At 44.1% G+C, this 21,456-nt stretch overlaps 1 protein-coding gene across 5 annotated transcripts in view; it reads left to right on the top strand.

Moving 5' to 3' along the window:
- SPOCK1 (SPARC (osteonectin), cwcv and kazal like domains proteoglycan 1) overlaps positions 1–21,456 on the top strand; it is a 471,671-nt gene that overhangs the window by 373,438 nt on the left and 76,777 nt on the right. For all 5 annotated transcript variants that reach the window (XM_073355490.1, XM_073355489.1, XM_073355488.1 and 2 more), the window contains one exon: positions 9,910–10,024. In XM_073355490.1, coding sequence (XP_073211591.1) covers positions 9,910–10,024 — 115 coding nt within the window. The remainder of the gene's footprint in view (positions 1–9,909; positions 10,025–21,456) is intronic.

The following is a 21,456-nucleotide window of genomic DNA, read 5'->3' as shown; positions in this document are numbered from 1 at the left end:
GGGATGGTCTAGATAATACTTAGTTCTGCCATGAGTGCAGGGGACTGGACTAGGTGACTTCTCGAGGTCCCTTCCAGACCTATGATTCTATGTAACCATTGTTGATTTTTTTTTTTTTATTATCGAGTACTATACACCTACCTTGTACATACCTGTCCAAAGAAAAGTCACTGAAGTCATCTCTGAACATGTTAATAAAAAAATATCCCACACACATCTTTATCCTCCCATGAATGACATTGACAGGATCTAGTATTCAGTCCAACTAATTCTATTTTCCAATCCTTTAATGTTGTGTTCAGGACAATTTTTAAAAGAGCTTCTAAAAAATACTAAGGCCTAACGCTCAGGTCAGTAGTTCAATCAACTTCAACTGGACTACAGATGAGGACAGGTTACAGGACTGAGCTCTTTATTATTTGGATAGAGACGAAGCATTACAATGTACTGTCATTTCAAACAAAGTGTTATAGAACCCTAGTATATTATAGTTTGGATTTGCTGCTGAGTTATAGAACCGTTGGTTCAAAAGGAATTCACAGAGCTGAATGATCAGACAAGGAGATACGAAGCAATACAGGAAGGGGGGAGGCATTGTGTGTAATGAACCTCAATTTAAAAAAAAATCAAGAAAAAAATGGTCTAGATAATACTTATGGTATGTCTACACTACGGAATAAGGTCGAATTTATAAAAGTCGGTTTTTTAGAAATCGGTTTTATATATTCGAGTGTGTGTGTCCCCACAGAAAATGCTCTAAGTGCATTAAGTGCATTAACTCGGCAGAGTGCTTCCACAGTACCGAGGCTAGAGTTGACTTCCAGAGCGTTGCACTGTGGATAGCTATCCCACAGTTCCCACAGTCTCCACTGCCCATTGGAATTCTGGGTTGAGATCCCAATGCCTGATGGGGCTAAAACACTGTCACGGGTGGTTCTGGGTACATATCGTCAGGCCCCCGTTCCCTCCCTCCCTCCGTGAAAGGACCAGGTCCTTGACCAGGTCATTCTCTTTAGTCCTGCAGTCAGTCCTATTGAACCGTCTTATGGTGAGCAGGCAGGCGATACAGATTGCTAGCAGTCGTACTGTACCATCTTCTGCCGGGCAGGCAAGAGATGAGGATGGCTAGCAGTCGTACTGTACCATCTTCTGCCGAGCAGCCATGAGATGTGGATGGCATGCAGTCCTTCTGCACCGTCTGCTGCCAGCCAAAGATGTAAAAGATAGATGGAGTGGATCAAAACAAGAAATAGACCAGATTAGTTCTGTATTCATTTGCTTCCTCCCCTCCCCCGTCTAGGGGACTCATTCTTCTAGGTCACACTGCAGTCACTCACAGAGAAGGTGCAGCGAGATAAATCTAGCCATGTATCAATCAGAGGCCAGGCTAACCTCCTTGTTCCAATAAGAAAGATAACTTAGGTGCACCATTTCTTATTGGAACCCTCCGTGAAGTCCTGCCTGAAATACTCCTTGATGTAAAGACACCCCCTTTGTTGATTTTAGCTCCCTGAAGCCAACCCTGTAAGCCGTGTCCTCAGTCGCCCCTCCCTGCGTCAGAGCAACGGCAAACAATCGGGCATCTGAGAGTGCTGTCCAGAGCAGTCACAATGGAGCACTCTGATGGGGCTAAAACATTGTCGTGGGTGGTTCTGGGTACGTATCGTCAGGCCCCCGTTCCCTCCCTCCCTCCGTGAAAGCAAGGGCAGACAATCGTTTCGTGGCTTTTTTCCTGAGTTACCTGTGCAGACGCCATACCACGGCAAGCATGGAGCCCGCTCAGGTAACCGTCACCCTATGTCTCCTGGGTGCTGGCAGACGCGGTACGGCTTTGCTACACAGTAGCAGCAACCCCTTGCCTTGTGGCAGCAGACGGTGCAGTATGACTGGTAGTCGTCCTCGTCGTGTCCGAGGTGCTCCTGGCCACGGGCAGACATGGGCGCAGGGACTAAATTTGGAGTGACTTGACCAGGTCATTCTCTTTAGTCCTGCAGTCAGTCCTATTGAACCGTCTTATGGTGAGCATGCAGGCGATACGGATTGCTAGCAGTCGTACTGTACCATCTTCTGCCGGGCAGGCAAGAGATGAGGATTGCTAGCAGTTGTATTGTACCATCTTCTGCCAGGCAGGCAAGAGATGAGGATGGCTAGCAGTCGTACTGTACCATCTTCTGCCGAGCAGCATTGAGATATGGATGGCATGCAGTCCTTCTACACTGTCTGCTGCCAGCCAAAGATGTAAAAGATAGATGGAGTGGATCAAAACAAGAAATAGACCAGATTTGTTTTGTACTCATTTGCTTCCTCCCCTCCCCTGTCTAGGGGACTCATTCCTCTAGGTCACACTGCAGTCACTCACAGAGAAAGTGCAGCGAGGTAAATCTAGCCATGTATCAATCAGAGGCCAGGCTAACCTCCTTGTTCCAATAAGAACAATAACTTAGGTGCACCATTTCTTATTGGAACCCTCCGTGAAGTCCTGCCTGAAATACTCCTTGATGTAAAGATACCCCTTTTGTTGATTTTAGCTCCCTGAAGCCAACCCTGTAAGCCGTGTCGTCAGTCGCCCCTCCCTCCGTCAGAGCAACGGCAGACAATTGTTCCGCGCCTTTTTTCTGTGCGGACGCCATACCAACGCAAGCATGGAGGCCGCTCAGCTCACTTTGGCAATTAGGAACACATTAAACACCACACGCATTATCCAGCAGTATATGCAGCACCGGAACCTGGCAAAGCGATACCGGGCGAGGAGGCGACGTCAGCGCGGTCACGTGAGTGATCAGGACATGGACACAGATTTCTCTGAAAGCATGGGCCCTGCCAATGCATGCATCGTGGTGCTAATGGGGCAGGTTCGTGCTGTGGAACACCGATTCTGGGCTCAGGAAACAAGCACAGACTGGTGGGACCGCATAGTGTTGCAGGTCTGGGACGATTCCCAGTGGCTGCGAAACTTTTGCATGCGTAAGGGCACTTTCATGGAACTTTGTGACTTGCTTTCCCCTGCCCTGAGGCGCATGAATACCAAGATGAGAGCAGCCCTCACAGTTGAGAAGCGAGTGGCGATAGCCCTGTGGAAGCTTGCAATGCCAGACAGCTACCAGTCAGTTGGGAATCAATTTGGAGTGGGCAAATCTACTGTGGGGGCTGCTGTGATGCAAGTAGCCCACGCAATCAAAGATCTGCTGATATCAAGGGTAGTGACCTTGGGAAATGTGCAGGTCATAGTGGATGGCTTTGCTGCAATGGGATTCCCTAACTGTGGTGGGGCTATAGACGGAACCCATATCCCTATCTTGGCACCGGAGCACCAAGCCGCCGAGTACATAAACCGCAAGGGGTACTTTTCGATAGTGCTGCAAGCTCTGGTGGATCACAAGGGACGTTTCACCAACATCAACGTGGGATGGCCGGGAAAGGTACATGACGCTCGCATCTTCAGGAACTCTGGTCTGTTTCAAAAGCTGCAGGAAGGGACTTTATTCCCAGACCTGAAAATAACTGTTGGGGATGTTGAAATGCCTATATGTGTCCTTGGGGACCCAGCCTACCCCTTAATGCCATGGCTCATGAAGCCGTACACAGGCAGCCTGGACAGTAGTCAGGAGCTGTTCAACTACAGGCTGAGCAAGTGCAGAATGGTGGTAGAATGTGCATTTGGACGTTTAAAGGCGCGCTGGCGCAGTTTACTGACTCGCTTAGACCTCAGCGAAACCAATATTCCCACTGTTATTACTGTTTGCTGTGTGCTCCACAATATCTGTGAGAGTAAGGGGGAGACGTTTATGGCGGGGTGGGAGGTTGAGGCAAATCGCCTGGCTGCTGGTTACATGCAGCCAGACACCAGGGCGGTTAGAAGAGCACAGGAGGGCGCGGTACGCATCAGAGAAGCTTTGAAAACCAGTTTCATGACTGGCCAGGCTACGGTGTGAAAGTTCTGTTTGTTTCTCCTTGATGAAACCCCCCGCCCCTTGGTTCACTCTACTTCCCTGTAAGCTAACCACCCGCCTCTCCTCCCTTCAATCACCGCTTGCAGAGGCAATAAAGTCATTGTTACTTCACATTTATGCATTCTTTATTCATTCATCACACAAATAGGGGGATGACTACCAAGGTAGCCCAGGAGGGGTGGTGGAGGAGGGAAGGAAAATGCCACACAGCACTTTAAGCACAGCACTTTAAAAGTTTACAACTTTAAAATTTATTGAATGACAGCCTTCTTTTTGGGGGGCAATCTTCTGTGGTGGAGTGGCTTGTTGGCCGGAGGCCCCCCACCGCGTTCTTGGGCATCTGGGTGTGGAGGCTATGGAACTTGGGGAGGAGGGCGGTTGGTTACAGAGGGGCTGCAGTGGCAGTCTGTGCTCCAGCTGCCTTTGCTGCATCTCAACCATACACTGGAGCATACTGGTTTGGTCCTCCAGAAGCCTCAGCATTGAATCCTGCCTCCTCTCATCACGCTGCCGCCACATTTGAGCTTCAGCCCTGTCTTCAGCCCGCCACTTACTCTCTTCAGCCCGCCACCTCTCCTCCCAGTCATTTTGTGCTTTCCTGCACTCTGACATTATTTGCCTCCATGCATTCATCTGTGCTCTGTCAGTGTGGGAGGACAGCATGAGCTCGGAGAACATTTCATCGCGAGTGCGTTTTTTTTTTCTTTCTAAGCTTCACTAGCCTCTGGGAAGGAGAAGATCCTGTGATCATTGAAACACATGCAGCTGGTGGAGAAAAAAAAAGGGACAGCGGTATTTAAAAAGACACATTTTATAAAACAGTGGCTACACTCTTTCAGGGTAATCCTTGCTGTTAACATTACATACATAGCACATGTGCTTTCGTTACAAGGTTGCATTTTGCCTCCCCCCACCGCGTGGCTACCCCCTCAACCTTCCCCACTCCCGTGGCTAAGAGCGGGGAACATTTCTGTTTAGCCACAGGCAAACAGCCCAGCAGGAATGGGCTCCTCTGAGTGTCCCCTGAAGAAAAGCACTCTATTTCAATCAGGTGACCATGAATTATATCTCACTCTTCTGAGGATAACACAGAGAGATAAAGAACGGATGTTGTTTGAATGCCAGCAAACATACACTGCAATGCTTTGTTCTACAATGATTCCCGAGTACGTGTTACTGGCCTGGAGTGGTAAAGTGTCCTACCATGAAGGACGCAATAAGGCTGCCCTCCCAGAAACCTTTTGCAAAGGCTTTAGGAGTACATCTAGGAGAACCGCGAATGCCAGGGCAAAGTAATCCTTTCACATGCTTGCTTTTAAACCATGTATAGTATTTTAAAAGGTACACTCACCAGAGGTCCCTTCTCCGCCTGCTGGGTCCAGGAGGCAGCCTTGGGTGGGTTCGGGGGGGTACTGGCTCCAAGTCCAGGGTGAGAAACAGTTCCTGGCTGTCGGGAAAACCGGTTTCTCCGCTTGCTTGCTGTGAGCTGTCTACAACCTCATCATCATCATCATCTTCTTCGTCCCCAAAACCCGCTTCCGTATTGCCTCCATCTCCATTGAAGGAGTCAAACAACACGGCTGGGGTAGTGGTGGCTGAACCCCCTAAAATGGCATGCAGCTCATCATAGAAGCGGCATGTTTGGGGCTCTGACCCGGAGCGGCTGTTCGCCTCTCTGGTTTTCTGGTAGGCTTGCCTCAGCTCCTTCAGTTGCACGCGGCACTGCTTCGGGTCACTGTTATGGCCTCTGTCCTTCATGCCCTGGGAGATTTTGACAAAGGTTTTGGCATTTCAAAAACTGGAACAGAGTTCTGATAGCACGGATTCCTCTCCCCAAACAGCGATCAGATCCCGTACCTCCCGTTCGGTCCATGCTGGAGCTCTTTTGCGATTCTGGGACTCCATCATGGTCACCTGTGCTGATGAGCTCTGCATGGTCACCTGCAGCTTGCCACTCTGGCCAAACAGGAAATGAGATTCAAAAGTTCGCGGTTCTTTTCCTGTCTACCTGGCCAGTGCATCTGAGTTGAGAGTGCTGTCCAGAGCAGTCACAATGGAGCACTCTGGGATAGCTCCCGGAGGCCCATACCATCGAATTGTGTCCACAGTACCCCAAATTCGAGCCGGCAAGGTCGATTTAAGCGCTAATCCACTTGTCAGGGGTGGAGTAAGGAAATCGATTTTAAGAGCCCTTTAAGTCAAAATAAAGGGCTTCATTGTGTGGACGGGTGCAGGTTTACATCGATTTAACGCTGCTAAATTCGACCTAAAGTCCTAGTGTAGACCAGGGCTTAGTCCTGCCATGAGTGCAGGGAGCTGGGCTAGATGACCTCTCGAGGTCCCTTCCAGTCCTATGATTCTATGATTAAGGCAACAGGACAACCTAGGGAAAATAAACAATGTCCTTGGAGATTTTTTAGGGAACTGAAAATGATTAGAGAGACTGGCATATTTGTGTCCTGAATGACCCTATTCTGTATTTGGCATCAGTCTAACTTAATATTTAGAATTGGGCCATTCTCAGGCCCCAGTCCCACAAAACATGTGTATAGCTAGTTTCACACTTGAGTAGTGTGAGAATGGGATTGCACATGTGTGAAGTTACTCAAGTGTGTAAGTGTTTGCAGAATTGTGTCCTTCAGTGACCTCATTCTTATCCTTGTACATTCTTATCATAGAATTACTCTGTTTTAATCAGATTCCAGTTTCCTCATTGGGTTTTTGGGTTGGTGTTTTTTGATGGTGGCAGTTTTTGGTTTTGTTTAGCAGTAGAAAGGAAAGCCATGAAAAACTGGCCTGAACATTTCCAGAAACTAATCTATCTTTCTTTCTTAACAGATTGTGATAATGGGTTTGAAATTGCTCTTACCATCTTAAGGATAAATAAGTAATAGAATTATAATTGCTAATGCTGTGATACATAATTTGCATTTATTATAGCTAATAAAACAGGTAATTAATTGAGCTGTAATGGGTTAAGTCATCAGGAACTTCAGCTGCAGAAAGATTTATTGCTGTATTCTCAGTAACATCCTGAATATGAAGAACAGGCTGTTCAGAGAGGGCCTTCGCTTCCAGGACCGTTTAATCAGGGAGCATTCCCCTTTCCTTCTCAGCTGCTTTTCGTTGTGTATGGTTTGCACAATCAGCATAAATTAAGCAATTGTGTTTATGCCTTTTTCATAAAGGTGAAAAATATGTACTTCCATTCTCCATAGCCATGCATGAAATAAGTACTATAAAGCTCGAGCTAAGCTAAGCCACATGCGTATGCATGTCCATACATTTTCTAAATGAGAAGGGCAGAACATCATACAGAGCATACAACCACCAGGGTGCATTGAAGTTCAAAATGGGCCTGGGAGATAATGTTGACAGAATAGGATGTAGTCGCAGGATAATGGTCTCCAGCTGCTAGATTAAAGCCTGGGCAAAGCTGAGCCCTTGCAACAAAAAATAAGCAGAGGCAAGAAGATATTTACAGTATTTTCAAAGTAGGAGGCATTTATCTTGTAACAACATCCTAGTCCATTTGCTCTGCTTCTATTGTACCAACATAATAAAAGATGCTGTTATTTTGTTCAGTGGGTTTTGCTGCAGAAGCTACGTTTGTCCACTGCATTCTGATTGGGTAACATTACAGACTTTTAATCAATCTACACATTTCAAAACATATTGTGTCACTGCAGCTGGGTCCTAAATACTCCGACCTACTTTTTAAAAAAAAGGAAAAAAATAAGAATCTCCCTAATAAAAATCCATGTTGTTTTATCGTTAATAACATTTTAGTCGTGAGTAGGGTGACCAGGTGACTGGTTTTCAGTCTGGTCGGCGGTGCTGTGGCGCAAAGGCAGGCTAGTCCCCACTTGTCCTGGCACTGCACTGCACTCCAAAAGTGGCCAGCTGGTCCAGCTCCTAGGTGGGGGAGCCAAGGGGCTTTGCATGCTGCCCCTGCCCCGAGCACTGACTCCGCACTCCCATTGGCCAGGAACCGACCAATGGGAGTGGGGGGGTGGGCGGTGGGCGGTGCCTGCATGTGAGAGCGGTGCATGGAGCCTCCTGGCCCCACCACGTAGGATCCGGACCAGCTGTCTCCTTCCGGGGTATGCACAGCACAGTGCTAGGACAGGCAGGCAGACTACCTTAGCGCCCCCACTGCACCGCTGACTGGGAGCTGCCCCAGGTAAGCCCACACCCCAACTCCCTTCCCCATCTGAGAGCCCCCTCCCACACCGTTAAACCCCTCATCCACAGCCCAGAGCCCATACCCTCTCCTGCACACCAATCCCCAGCTCTGAGCCCCCCCAAACCTGGAGCCCCCTCCTGCACACCAGAGCCCTCACCCCCTCCTGCACCCTGACTCCCTGCCTCAAGCAACAGCCCCTTCCCGCACTTCAAATCCCTCAGCCCCACCCCCCAGCCTGGAGCCCCCTCCTGCACCCCAAACTCATCCTCGGCCCCACCCCAGAGCCAGCATCCCCAGCCCAGAGCCCACACCCCTGCCCCAGCCCAGTGAAAGTGATTGAGGGTGGAGGAGAGCGAGCCACCAAGAAAGGGGGAATGTAGTGAGCAGGGGGCGAGGCCTCAGGGAAGAGGTGAGGCAGGGGTGGGACCTCGGGGAATGGGCAGGGCTAGGGTGTTCGGATTTGTGCAACTAGAAAGTTGGCAACCCTAGTTGTAGGTTAGTCCACCTTCCAACAGTTGCACTGTTAAGTACTGATTTGAGGCCTTATCTGGCATCTTGTATGATCAGCCCTTCTTATTGTTGTGTTGTCTTACTGTAACGTTCTGTGTGGGGAAAAGATCTTTGGATCATGGAGGACAATTGAAAATATACTCTTTGTTAAAAGGACATCCGTGGAATAATGCATATAATTCTAACAGTAAAGGTAATGAACAGTTAGTACGTTATGGACCTGCACTTTTTTCTTAGCACGTTTATGAAACAATAGTTTTTCATAGTTGCCTCCCTTTGGATCCAAAACTTTCCAAGTCCCATTCCCCTAAAGATCGGAATCTCCTGATTTTCAAGACATGCTTCAAAGCCCATTTGCTAAGGCTGTTGGAGGAGGACTGAGAGTATGGGAAAATTCCCCAATTCACTTACCTTCTTACCGGCTGGCCTGTTTTAATTTTTAATAATTGATTAGCTAGTGATCCTGTTATATTTCTGGATTTGGCTACCTTGCTCAGTGGTAACTCTGCTTTTATGGAGAGTGATTTTTAAACAGTTGTTCAGGCAACTTAGAATCTAGCCCATAGATATATGTTGTATGAATGATTAAAACCTTCCTCATATGAGGAGTCCCGCGGAAGGCTGCACATTGAAGAGCGACTCGTGTTGGTTAGGGGTTGGTCTCTCCCACAGAAAGTGCTGAATGCTCTCAACTCCCTTTGGCCCCACTATTGTTTGGAGTGGAATTTTGCCATTGACTCAGTGCGGACCATTAATTTAATTGGAAATTGAGAGCAGTCAGCACCTCATAGGACCAGGTCATTGATCTGTACCACTGTATGAGTGATATTAGCTGTGGCAGTCCGTGAGAAACAGGTCGCAGAGACTAGCTTGATTTTAAATTAGAACTACATATTTGAAGTATGGCAGAGTTGTCTAGTGGACAGAGCACTGACTGGAACTTAGAAGACGTGGGGTCTATTATGAGCTCTGCCACTGGACTGGTGAGTGACCCTGGGCAAGTCACCTCATGCCTCAGTTTCCTCATCTGTTAAATGGGGATAATGATACTTTGAAAAGTACTTTTAGATCTACTGATGACAAGCACTACATAAGAAGTAGGTGGTATTATTAATTAAAAATCATAACACCTTTAGTAAAGGATTAATTTTTTTAATCTGTCAAATATTAGTATGGCTAAGTGTGATTTCTCATTCGCCCATAGCTGCTGCTTGAACAGTTTGTCCTAAACCAAAGTACATTCCTGTTTTCTTGCAATTACAGTGCAAGTTGGAGTTTCATGCTTGTACTTCTGACAAAACTATTGCAGCACGATGTGAGGGGCCCTGCCCGTGCCTTCCAGGACAAGAAAGCCCAAAACACAAGGCTGAGAAGACTGGTGAGTTCAACTGTTGAATGCAATGTTAAGTGATTTACTGGGACTGCTTTGTTCTTAAGACACCTTGAAATATTTTGTTTCTACCACTTGTTTCAGGAAGCTTTAAGAAAGTCATGTTGTCAGCTAGACAGTGTATGACAAATCATTTTCTAAACTTAAAATGCTTTCTTACTGAACTCTCAAACATCTTAACCACAGTGAAACTGGTACCCATTTTATAGACTGTGTCATAGAATACTTGTGCTCTAGCTAATTGTTATTAACGTTTATTTATTTTGAGTGGAAAATACTCAAGGCATAAAGTAAATTCCTCGATTCATATGATGGGGCGGCCTGCCCTTAAATGGCCAGAGGCCTGGTGCTGTCAGCCCCATACAATTAGTTTTACATGTCACAGCTGGGATGGGATGTGGGATTTAATTAGTAGAACTAACTGGGTATGGAGAAACGGATTCTCCTATAAAGAGCAGCAAGAAGCTGCAGAGATGGGGATGCTCAGGGAGACAGTACAGAGTCTGCTGGGAGTGAGTAGTCTCCAGCAGGGAGCCCTGAATCTACAGGAAAAAGGGCTCCAGGTGGAGATGCCAAGCAGGGAATTGACAGGGAGTATGGCTTTGATAAGGATTTTTGAGAACTTTGTTTTGGGAATAATTTTACGTTAATAAATCCAGCCCCAAAATGGGGTGTGCTGCCCCAGAGAAGAATTGTTTGATAGTTTGATTGAGATAGCCTTGAAAAGTGGGGAAACTGAGGCAGGGCTGCCGCAGGGTGACATCAGGCCACAAGGGGTCACTTGGGAGGCAGTTGGCCTGATGATATTCTTATAGTAGAAGATAATATATGAGACTTTATTGTTCTCTCAAGGCAGCCTTTTTCCTTACAAAACTATACTAGTAGCTGAATAGGTTATGTGACAGATTCAGTAAGGAGGCCTAAAGATGTACAGACACAGGTATTTGAGAGATTGGCTGGTTGACATTGCGACAGTTACAATACAGTAGCCGACTGATGCTGAATTACTGTATAGAAAAGCTGAAAGGTAAGGGTCCCCACATGAATGGCTCTTCCCTCTGGCTGCTGCCATGAGATCCATGCATAGATCTGAGGACATCTGCAAGTTTCATGGGCTAATTCCCCCCACTTCAGCAATCGTGAACCATATAGGAATGGTCCAGTATGAGGGGAATTAGTGCTTACAAAAGGAGCTTAAGACCTATCTGTGAAATGGATGGCAGGGCAGCAGCAGCAGTGCAAGCTTCTCACAGCTGCCCTGTGCTTCAGTCCTCTTCTGGAGAGACGGAGCAAAAGGAGCTTGCTTTCTGGCTGTGACCCCGCTGGACTTTTTTTTCCGTAACAGTGCAGCTCTGCATGGGGGAGCAACAACAGCAGGGCTGCAGGTGTCCATTAGCATTTTAATTACACTGTTGTCTAATCCTCCTTAAAGGATTAGAGGACGTAGTGCTTAAAAGACCAACATAGTTGGCATCCTGTCTATAATATTATTCCCCACTGTGGAGCTGCACCGGTGATAGTAACAATGGGAAATGTTAAGAATAAAAGTATAGGGTAAAGAGGGCCTCTGTGGTCTTTCCATCCTCTGGCATTTCTGCTGAGATTGCTAACAAGGGTGCTGGTTTGTAGTGCAGACACCTGGCTGGTAGGAACTAGGCTCTGGACTGCTGCCACCTATTTTCACACTAAGCCGCTGAAAAGCTGGTGCAGAGGGTCAGCATTAGGGCTTCCCTGTAACAGAAGCCTCACATTAAGAGTTTATGTGCTGCAGAGAGCCTTGTGTGGGTGCTAGGCACCAGGGTGAGTTTCACACTAAGAGTGGTCCTGCAGAAAGTTAACCACATGCTTCACTGCACTGGAGCATTCCCATTAACTCCAGTTAGACTAACTTGAAGTTGAGCGGAATTGAGGTCCTGGTGCATATAGCTATAACTTGCATATGTATAGGTACTCTCCCCCCCGCCCCACACACACACACACCCAGGTGCTTATTCAACTTCACACAAAAGACCAAATCCTGCAGTACTTTCCTTTACGCAGGCAAAACTCAATTTGAAATCAGTGGGAGTTTTCCTTCCATAGAGACGATAGGATTTGCCACATAAAACCAGAATAACTTGTACTCAGACTGCTCTGTTCAGCAGTACTCATATTGCTGCAGTTTTTATTTGTCTGAAAATTCCTCCAACAACACAAAGTAAACTTAATATGACACATTTAATGTCTGCTCTGGAAAGATTTATCTTCTTTCTAGAACAATGAGGCATCATTCTCCAGCTAAGATTTTGAAAACTCAGCTTTATTCCCTCTTTTGGAAGACATCAGTATTTTTTCTGTGCAGTGATCAAACTTAGATGAAACATTTTAGCTGGTGTGTCATACAATGCATAATTTCAATATTGCTTTATGTGGCTGAATTATATTTTACAGAATACTCACTGATAAATTCATATGGTCTTTCATTGTCTTTCACAGACACACACACACACACACACACTTGTCTTCTAATAATCTGCTCCCTATATGACCTCTTCATTGCCCTTATCAGATATAGTATCAGATTAATAAATCTTCAGTGACATTTTATGCTTACAATTTCATTCAGACAACAGAAAAAATTCTAATAAACCTTATCTTGATAAATCCGCTTTGACAGGATGTATGTATTCTGCAGTCTAGACTATTGTTTTGCTTGTCTTTCAAACTTTTTAACTCCACATGCAAAGCATTAACTTTAGGGTGATCTACACAGCTGCTTTTCTGACTACTGCTTCCTGGGGCCAAATTCCAGTTGACAATGGGCATGCCAGTGAACTGGTGACAGCGGTAAGAACACATTAGATTAGTTCAATAGCTACCTAGATTCTTCCCCACCCAGAAAGGCACGGAGAGAGCAATCTGTAGGTCTTCTCTAGTTGACATTGTGCAGGGGTATGGCCACATGGGAAATGAAGTCAGTATGTATATATGTACATGAGTACAGAAATTGTCTCCTCCTGCATGCACAATATGTGCAAAGGAACTGCTCATAAGGCAGGCTACAGGTATATATTAGTGCCACTTTTACAGCATCTACATGTTCTGGTTTGTGTGGGCAGATTTTCCATGTCAGCCAGCGTTTGACCCTTGGTGGGTTTATATAATTTACTGAAGCATTAAGCTACTGAGCAGGTGTGTATAATTGTAGGCATGCCTTGTGCATATCTTTGGAAAATCCAGGTACTCAAAAGCCGTGAAGGGTGCTCCAGGAATTGATACAAATGAAAATATCATGAGATTCATCGCTGGCACCGTAATTTGAACGAACGGTTACACAGTTCTTTTTGACAACTGCTACTATATCACGGTATCTTTGGGTGGCAGGTTAAACAGATGCTTTCTTCTTAAGTTAACAGAAGTGCTGAAAATTAACCAGTAGAAACTACATTTTAAGAGATGCAATGGCAGTCATAGCTGTCTAGAGTGTTCGTTTGTCTTTAGAGACCTACCCTTCTGATTCTGCGCCACTCCACGCACAGAGCTTCGTTGTACCACAAACAGAGCAGCTGCACAATCTGGCTTTATGCTTATAAATTCAGAGAGCCAAACTGAACCACTGTGTTAGTGGGCAATCCTCCATGGCTTCACAAGAGATATAGGCACACAAGAAATGATCAAAATCAAAGGGACAGTCTAAACTGGTGTAACTTAAATTTTCCTCAAGCCCCTTCAACATGCCTATTACACCAAGTAATACATCCTTGGATTTACCCGGTTTCTTACATGTGACCTCTGATTTTGGCCCACTGAGGCTAAGGAAGTCTTCAGCTCATCATTTGTGTGCTGTCAATCTTGTTACAGGGGCTCCCACAAAAATGTTTCTGCTCGAGCATGGGAATAAACCCCACATGCCAGTATCAGTTATACCCCAGGTATAATTTTAGCAGTATACAAAGAGGGAATCTGCAGTGTGTGTGTGTTGGTCATTCACTGGATGGATAGTAGTCATATCTGCTCAGGCTTGTGTGATGATGTTGAATGCTTAATTGCTGACTTCGCAAGAGAGAAGCCTTAGTACTTCTACATCTCATGAAGAAAAGGAGTACTTGTGGCACCTTAGAGACTAACCAATTTATTTGAGCACAAGCTTTCGTGAGCTACAGCTCACTTCATCGGATGCATACTGTGGAAAGTGTACATCTCATGGGCATTCTCCATTAGCTCACGCGGTGGGCACCTGTGTTTTTGCAGTATTATGCTCTGAGTTCTAGCCAAGCTAATACCCATGAGATGTATCTGATCATGACATGAAGATCAGCTGGTCACAGAATCATTAGAGTACAAAAACAAATGGTTTTCTCTCGTTAACAGCAGTATTTCAGATTTTCAAGAAAAGGTGCAATCTGAGTTTGGGGTTAAGGTTGGTGGCTATTGTATTCTCCCATCTTTAGTCTGAGCGAGAAGCTGTTGTTCCTGACTTTTCCCTGGACATTGGCTTTCTTTGATGTGAAAGAAGAGCTGCATAAAGTCCTGTATGAAAGACGAATGCTTTAGTTTTCCTCATGCAGTACAATTATATAATTAGCATTATCCTGCTGTGCTGGTATAAATGGCAGAAAGATTCTCAGATTAATTTCTTTTCTCAAATGGGGTTTCAAGCACTGGATTCATATAAAAGAATTGTGTTGACAGAAGATACCCTATAGCCCGTTCCTTATTAGAAACCGAGTTTTGAAATGCATTCAAACACAAGCGTATTGTTAAGGAGAAATAGCTAGAGACCTGAAGCTGATGCCTCACACAGGAATGTCAACGAAAAAATAATAAAGAGAAATTACACTACTAGTGCTTCCAGGAAAATGGAAATGCAGCTCCTTGAATTATTGCATAAACTCTTCTATACCTTTTGTACAACAGGGTTAAAGATATGTGCTTGCGAACTTCAATTTAAAGGCAACTTTGCATTAATCCTTACACATTCATTCAATCATATTCAAATATTATTCCATTATACATTACTTTCAGAAATTAAAAATGTAAAGGAACATTTAATTTCCAGAGTACTGTTGTTCTAAATGTCATGACCTTTTTTTTTATATGCTTGTGAATGAAATTGGCAGCAGCATCAAAGAAAAGCAATCTAAGTGTATGTGCTCTGAGGTACAATTGGCTGCAGTGTTTGAGATATATTTCCCTATTCTTCCACTATGCTCCTACAAAAACAACCCAGCTTAGAGAACAAAAATCAAGACCAATAATTACTTTAATTATCAAGTTCCCTTCACAGTAGTAATAGGTATTACACAGGAGTTAATAAAAATAAAACAACACAAATGGTAGGGAAGGAAAATTACACCAGGCTAGTTATCTTTAATGATAAACACCAAGGATAGAGCTTTGCACTATAAAGTTATCTCCTTGAAGAGATAGCAGAATCATATTCTTCATTTTTAAAATTGAATTTTACTCAGTCCTCTGAGAATCGGAGCACTCATTATTATTTCTAAAGTGGGAGCAGACACTAGTGCTGGCTGCCTTTTTTTTTCCCCAAGACCCATTTAGATCTCTGCAGTTTATCAAAACACTAGCTATGATTCATTATTCACAGCAGCGTTATGCTTTACAATATGCTTCTGTGATAACCACTAATTTCCAACTCAGTTACCCAGAGATAAAGGTTCATCTGTAATCTGCCCTGAAGTTTACTGCCCTTTCAGAGAGTATGTTCCATGTTATCTAACGCTATAAAATGAATAAAGGCAATATTTCAGCAAAAAAAGGGACTTGAAATGAGTAAATACAATTCTTAGTGCTGCCTTTGTGACAGCACCTATTTAAGACGTTAAATCCTCTCTGTTTGTGGTTTTCATGTAAATCTCTCTAAAAACCATGCATGTATTAGAAATTAACTAACGGTCCTTATGAAGGTGCAACTTCAGTTAACATTAATAGATTAGAACCCTCCTCCCCCAAGTGAGCCAAGAACTTCAGAGAAGAAACAGTGATGGTCTTACTTTTCCATGGGCGTTAGTTCTTCAGAACCTCCTGATGAAGGAAGAGAGTTGCATTGAACACACAGTATATCCCATTAAAGAATCAACACAATTTGGTCATGGTGACGTCTCTTGGCAAATGTGAATTCTTAATTGCAATCTCTGCACTCCAGAGTCTATCTGCTGCCCGAACACATTTGTAACTCCTATTACTTGAGTGCATTAACAGCACAACAGCCCCACAGGATGGTGAATGTTTAATGTCACTGTGTCTCTTCCTGATTTTGTCCCCCTTTCATGTTTTCTAGGAAGCACAATTCCCTATTCCAACACACCAGTTTTGATTTGTTTCCATCCAGATTTGCAGATCTACTGGAGTGTGAACTGATGCAATAATTCAAACTAGGTTCATCCCTGAATGTGCACTATCAGTGGATTAAGTCTTTTTGACCTTGCAAAAATGCCCCCAGGAAATTTTATAGTCTTGGTCAGGGAAATGAAAGGTCAATAGGCAGAAGAAAATTATATTCACTTACATCGTTTCCTAAAAGGAACTGATGAAAGCATTTCAAGTTACAGGAAATAGAGCTTGGTATGCTATATCAAGTGTCTGCTTGTTCTCAACTAGTACAGTTTAGGATCTAGATTGTGGTATTTACCTCTGAGGCCTGGGAGGGTGATTGTTTCAGAAGTTCAGTACCCGTAGAAGGAGCTTCAGGGAGCCTGTGCCTTGGGCTCATTCACAAAAGTCATGGCCCATTCCCTGAGTGGATGATTTGTACTATTTCTGATCCCTGATTGGTTGACTGTTATATAACTAAAAGACGCATCCTGAATTTCAAACACTACAATTTAGGCTAAATCTATAGAGCCCTGCAGTTCGGACTACAGGGGTGTGAATAGCCGTGTGCACCAAAGTGCTCCCCTGTATGGATGCTGCAGGAACGAACTCAAAGGTTCCTAGTTTGCATTAATATAGTCCAGTACATGTGTGCACTGCTATTCACGCCCCCATAATCCAAACTGCAAAGCATTGTAGACAAACCCTGAATGTATCACACCTAATGTGCTTTCAGCAAATATTGCATCTCAGAATTACCTATTCACAAGTATTTGTGCCTGTAAAGTTCCATCACTTTAATGTTTGTGAAAAGTAAAAATGAATAATTAACATGGATTAATTTAAATTAGTTCATGAATTTGAATTAATACCTATGGAAATGTTTCTCCCCTTGGCTTTAGTTTTGAGCCAAAACTTTATCTCATACTTAAATTTGGGGCCATTTTTTAAGCAAGACATTTGAATAGAATGGCTTCAAACTCATGGAATAATAAAACAGAAATCCTGCTCAATTTCTAATAGTCATAATAACTATAAAACCTTTTTCTCTAACATTTCATAGTTTTACAAACATGAAGTCTCACAACAACCCCACAAGGTAAGTTTTATATTATCCCCATTTTAAAGAGGGATAAACCAATTAATAGATAAGCTTTGTGATTTTCACAAGTTGGACAGTACTTAGGGTAAAAGCAGGGACAACCCAGATTTCTAACTGTCAGTTTTGTGCTCTAGGCTTTGACACACTCCTCTGGAGTTGAGTGGAGAGTAGGACTATTGATCCATTTGTTAAATCCAAAATTTTCAGTCTAACGGGTGTTAGTCTATTCTGATCACAAGGTTGAATATTTTCTTGATACGGGTGGTGTATTTGGAGATCTGAGATGTACTGGTATTTGTTTCTATTAGGAAAAACAAGAGGAAGTCTCTGTATGAGTGCTGACATTAAAATCAAAACTCAGCTATGTGTAGTTTCTGTTGATATCTTGATCCATTTCTTTATTATCCCTGGATGACATAGATTGCTAAAATGCAAGGCTATTGTGTCAGCATTGAACTGTGGGAATGCTCCTTGACTGTTGTTCTTTCTTTATACATGAGACTCCTTTCCGTTTTCCCTCGCGTTGAAGACTGGAATTGCCATAAGTCATATTGAGGCCGGAAGTTGACCACTAGGTCATCTAGTGTGACCCCCTGTATATCCCAGGCCACCAACACCACCCAGAACCTCCACACTAACCCCAACAACCAACATTAAACCAAAGTATTACAGCCCTCAGGAGACTGGACTTCTATGTGCCATCAGCAGAGAACAGGAAGGACCCAGGTGAAACAATGCCCGAGACCCCTGAAATGGCAGGGAATTGATTAAATGAGAATATCGCATTTTAGGGGCTTGAGAACTAGGTGTATGTGTTGCCAGATATACATTACTGTTAAGGGTTACACATTCAGAAAGTCTCCAACCCTAGGAACATTCTGCAACAGCAAAGTACTTCAATTTTTAGTTGACTCTTTTTGTAAAGTGGGTATCATGGAATGATTAGTCATGGAATTTCTCCAGGTAACTTGTTATCATGGGGAACGGCACCTTAACATGTGAGAAATTAATTTTGAAAGGCTTATGTTTCCTGATGACAGAGAGGAAGCAATAAACTATAGTGGTGAGAACAGATAATCAAGATGTCTGGGTTTCATTCCTAACACACCTTGTGATATTCAGCCAAGTCATTTAGGTCAAAATAGTTAAACTTGGGTGCTTAAAGCTAGGCAACCCAATGTGTACAGTTAAATGAGTATGTTTATTTTCAGAGGTGCTGGGTACTCACAGCTTCCACTGGCTTCAATACGCTCCTACTGAGGTGCCCAACTATGGATTTGCTTGTCTAATTTTAGATTCCCATGTCTAAACACTGTGGCATTAATGTCTCTACATCACCCTCACTTTATCTGTGTATTAAACAGGTGTACTAATACTGACTTCACAGGGATGTTGTGGAGCTTATAGAATTGTTTGTAAAGCATTTTATGATCCTTGGATGACAAGCACTATAGGCCAGATTAAAACCCATTGAGGTTCTTGGAAAGATTCCCAGTGACTTCAGTGAACTTTGGATCAGGCCCTACAAGTGTACTGTATGGTTATATTTTGTTCATGATCCTTTTTAATTAAGGTTTGCTGTAGATGAGCAAGTTAATGAAAAGCAAAAATAACCCCACCAAACATTTTTGTCCACTACATCAGTAGTGCAGTTAACACTTTTTAATTGTTACATGATGAAATGCCCTTAGCTAGGCACATTTGAATTGTGTAGCATCTGTACATGTTTTATTATTATTCTTCGCCTAAGAGCTTTCACACAAGGAAATCAGCCTTTACTATTCTCTGCCTAAAAAGCCTGGAAGATTAACTTTTTTCATTTTTGCTGAATATTTTCTGTGGATAACAGTCAAGTCTCCTAATTAATGTTTAATTAAAATAAAGCAAAACAGCAATCAAGAATTCATATTTTTGCTCCTTGTGGGCCAGGTAATGACTCCCTCCTCTTTCCGCAACTGGAACAAAAAGAAAGTGAATCCAGGATGAAAAGGAATATGGAAGGGCAAAGTACTGACTCCATTGTATGTTTCCTCTATTTCCCTCAAGGAAACCATCTGGAGGTTGTACAGGGAGGAGGTGGCCTTTGGGGAGGCTAGTGATGGCGGTGCTGTCCAGCTTTATCCCATCCTCCTCCCTTAACCCCCCCCCCCTGAATTCCAGATGTGTGCTGGTTCTTCTATAGTCATATGACCTGCCCCCTGAGAGGGAGTAGGGGGACAGCCGCAATCAGACATCCTGGGAGAGCAGCTTTTGCAAAATCCGTGAGCCAATTTTGAGGCACAGGGCCACCATGCAGATGACTCTGGCCTCTGGTGGATCTGTGGGAATTCACAGATTTTGGAGGCACACATTCTAGCAATTCTCAAACATAGGCACCCATCCTGAAACTTAGAGGTAGATTTTGATGCCTTTACCTCATACTTAGTAGTGATGGAATAACATACGAGCAAGAGTATCCCACTCAGGCTCTTGATTTCTTGTCTCTTACGAAAAAAATATTTTGTACAGTAAGTTAGTCTAGAGTTGGACACCGTACAAGCCAACCTTATGTGACAACCACCAAGTCTTTAATAAGGCAGTGATCCTGCAGATTGGTTTATTTTTTGAGTAGGGATGGGGAAGAATTGTGGGAAGGTTATTAATGTGAATTCGGAAGAGTAATATTGGAATGATAATTCCATCTGGTATTTTTATATTTGTGCAACGCACAGTTTTGATATCTCCTGTCTTAAGGATTGTTCTTAATGGGCTCATCAAAGGGTTATGACTGAACTTCTGTATGCTGTTAAACTCTTGTTGAGACCTTGGGAGAGGAAGCATTATTCAGCAGCTTCAGACCAGAGCTCCATTACCTTGAAAGGGGCTGTTCCTGCAGGAACTCCCTGGACTCCGGTTGATGGTCATGGCCAGTAGAATGCTCTTTTCAGAATGACTCTGTTGTAGTTTTTCATGGACATTTTCATTTGAAATTCCCTGCAAAAGGAAAGTTCTGGAAAAGAATTGTTTTGTGTCGATGTCAACGCTTCGTTTCAACAAAGTCAAAATGGTTTGTTTGATTTAGACTTCTTAAATATTTTGTCATGTATTGGGTTCTGTGGAGATGCTACTGCACATATCATCAAAGGGCCAGCTTCTTCTGAGCCCCGGCTGGCTAGGGAGCTGGCAGGAAATCCCATCCTTGCTTCCTTCTGCCAGGCTCTCCCCTACCTGGGCGACAGGGGAGCCATTTGAGAGAAGAATGGGCGGGCTTCAGAAGAAGGCATGTGCTGCTCTTGCTGCTGCAGGGACGCAGCAGACCCGGCATCGGAGCTCAGGCCTGAGAGCAGCCTGTCTGTCTCACCGCTGTGATCCTGCACCACACGCGAGAATCGTCCGGAATCCCAAGAGAAGGAGGGACCCTGAAGTGTGAAGAAGGGACTGCTGTTGGAGGGGCACATGAATTGTTTGCTTGCTTGTAACTGGGTTGGAGTGAGGTACATGTGAATTCTTGCTTCTCCAAAGGCTGGAGGAAGGTCTCCCCTCCCAGGCAAGCGGGGAAGGCGTTTGGAACTAACTAGCAGAGTGGGGTACCCCCACCACACTTCCAAAAGCTTGCTGGGCAAACCATCCTGAAACCCACCTCATGCCTGCATGAGAGCTTCTGCGCACCCCTTGTCCCAGCGCCCCTCTGCACATACAGCAAGTATCCTGCTGTTTCGTTTTGAAAACCTGATCACCCTAGAACATATACCCGTTATAAACCACCAGCAGATGTCACTAATTGGGATGCACTAGAACTGCTATTCAGATCACTGTCAAATGATATCCCTATCAATAACATCCAATCATACGTCTTTTTGCATTGAATTGTAGGCCAACAATCAATAGCAGTTACTGTCTCCCTTCAGATTCAATGAAAAATCTCTAATTATTGTTACTTAACCTCACAACCATCAAAAACATATTAAGTGACTTTGCTGTGTTTCAGAAGTGAGACAAGAAAAAATGTCCAAGATGTAAAATCAAA

Source organism: Lepidochelys kempii, chromosome 8, assembly GCF_965140265.1.
Source record: "Lepidochelys kempii isolate rLepKem1 chromosome 8, rLepKem1.hap2, whole genome shotgun sequence".
Classification (NCBI taxonomy): Eukaryota; Metazoa; Chordata; order Testudines; family Cheloniidae; genus Lepidochelys; species Lepidochelys kempii.
This window is presented reverse-complemented; position numbering and strand designations above follow the sequence as displayed.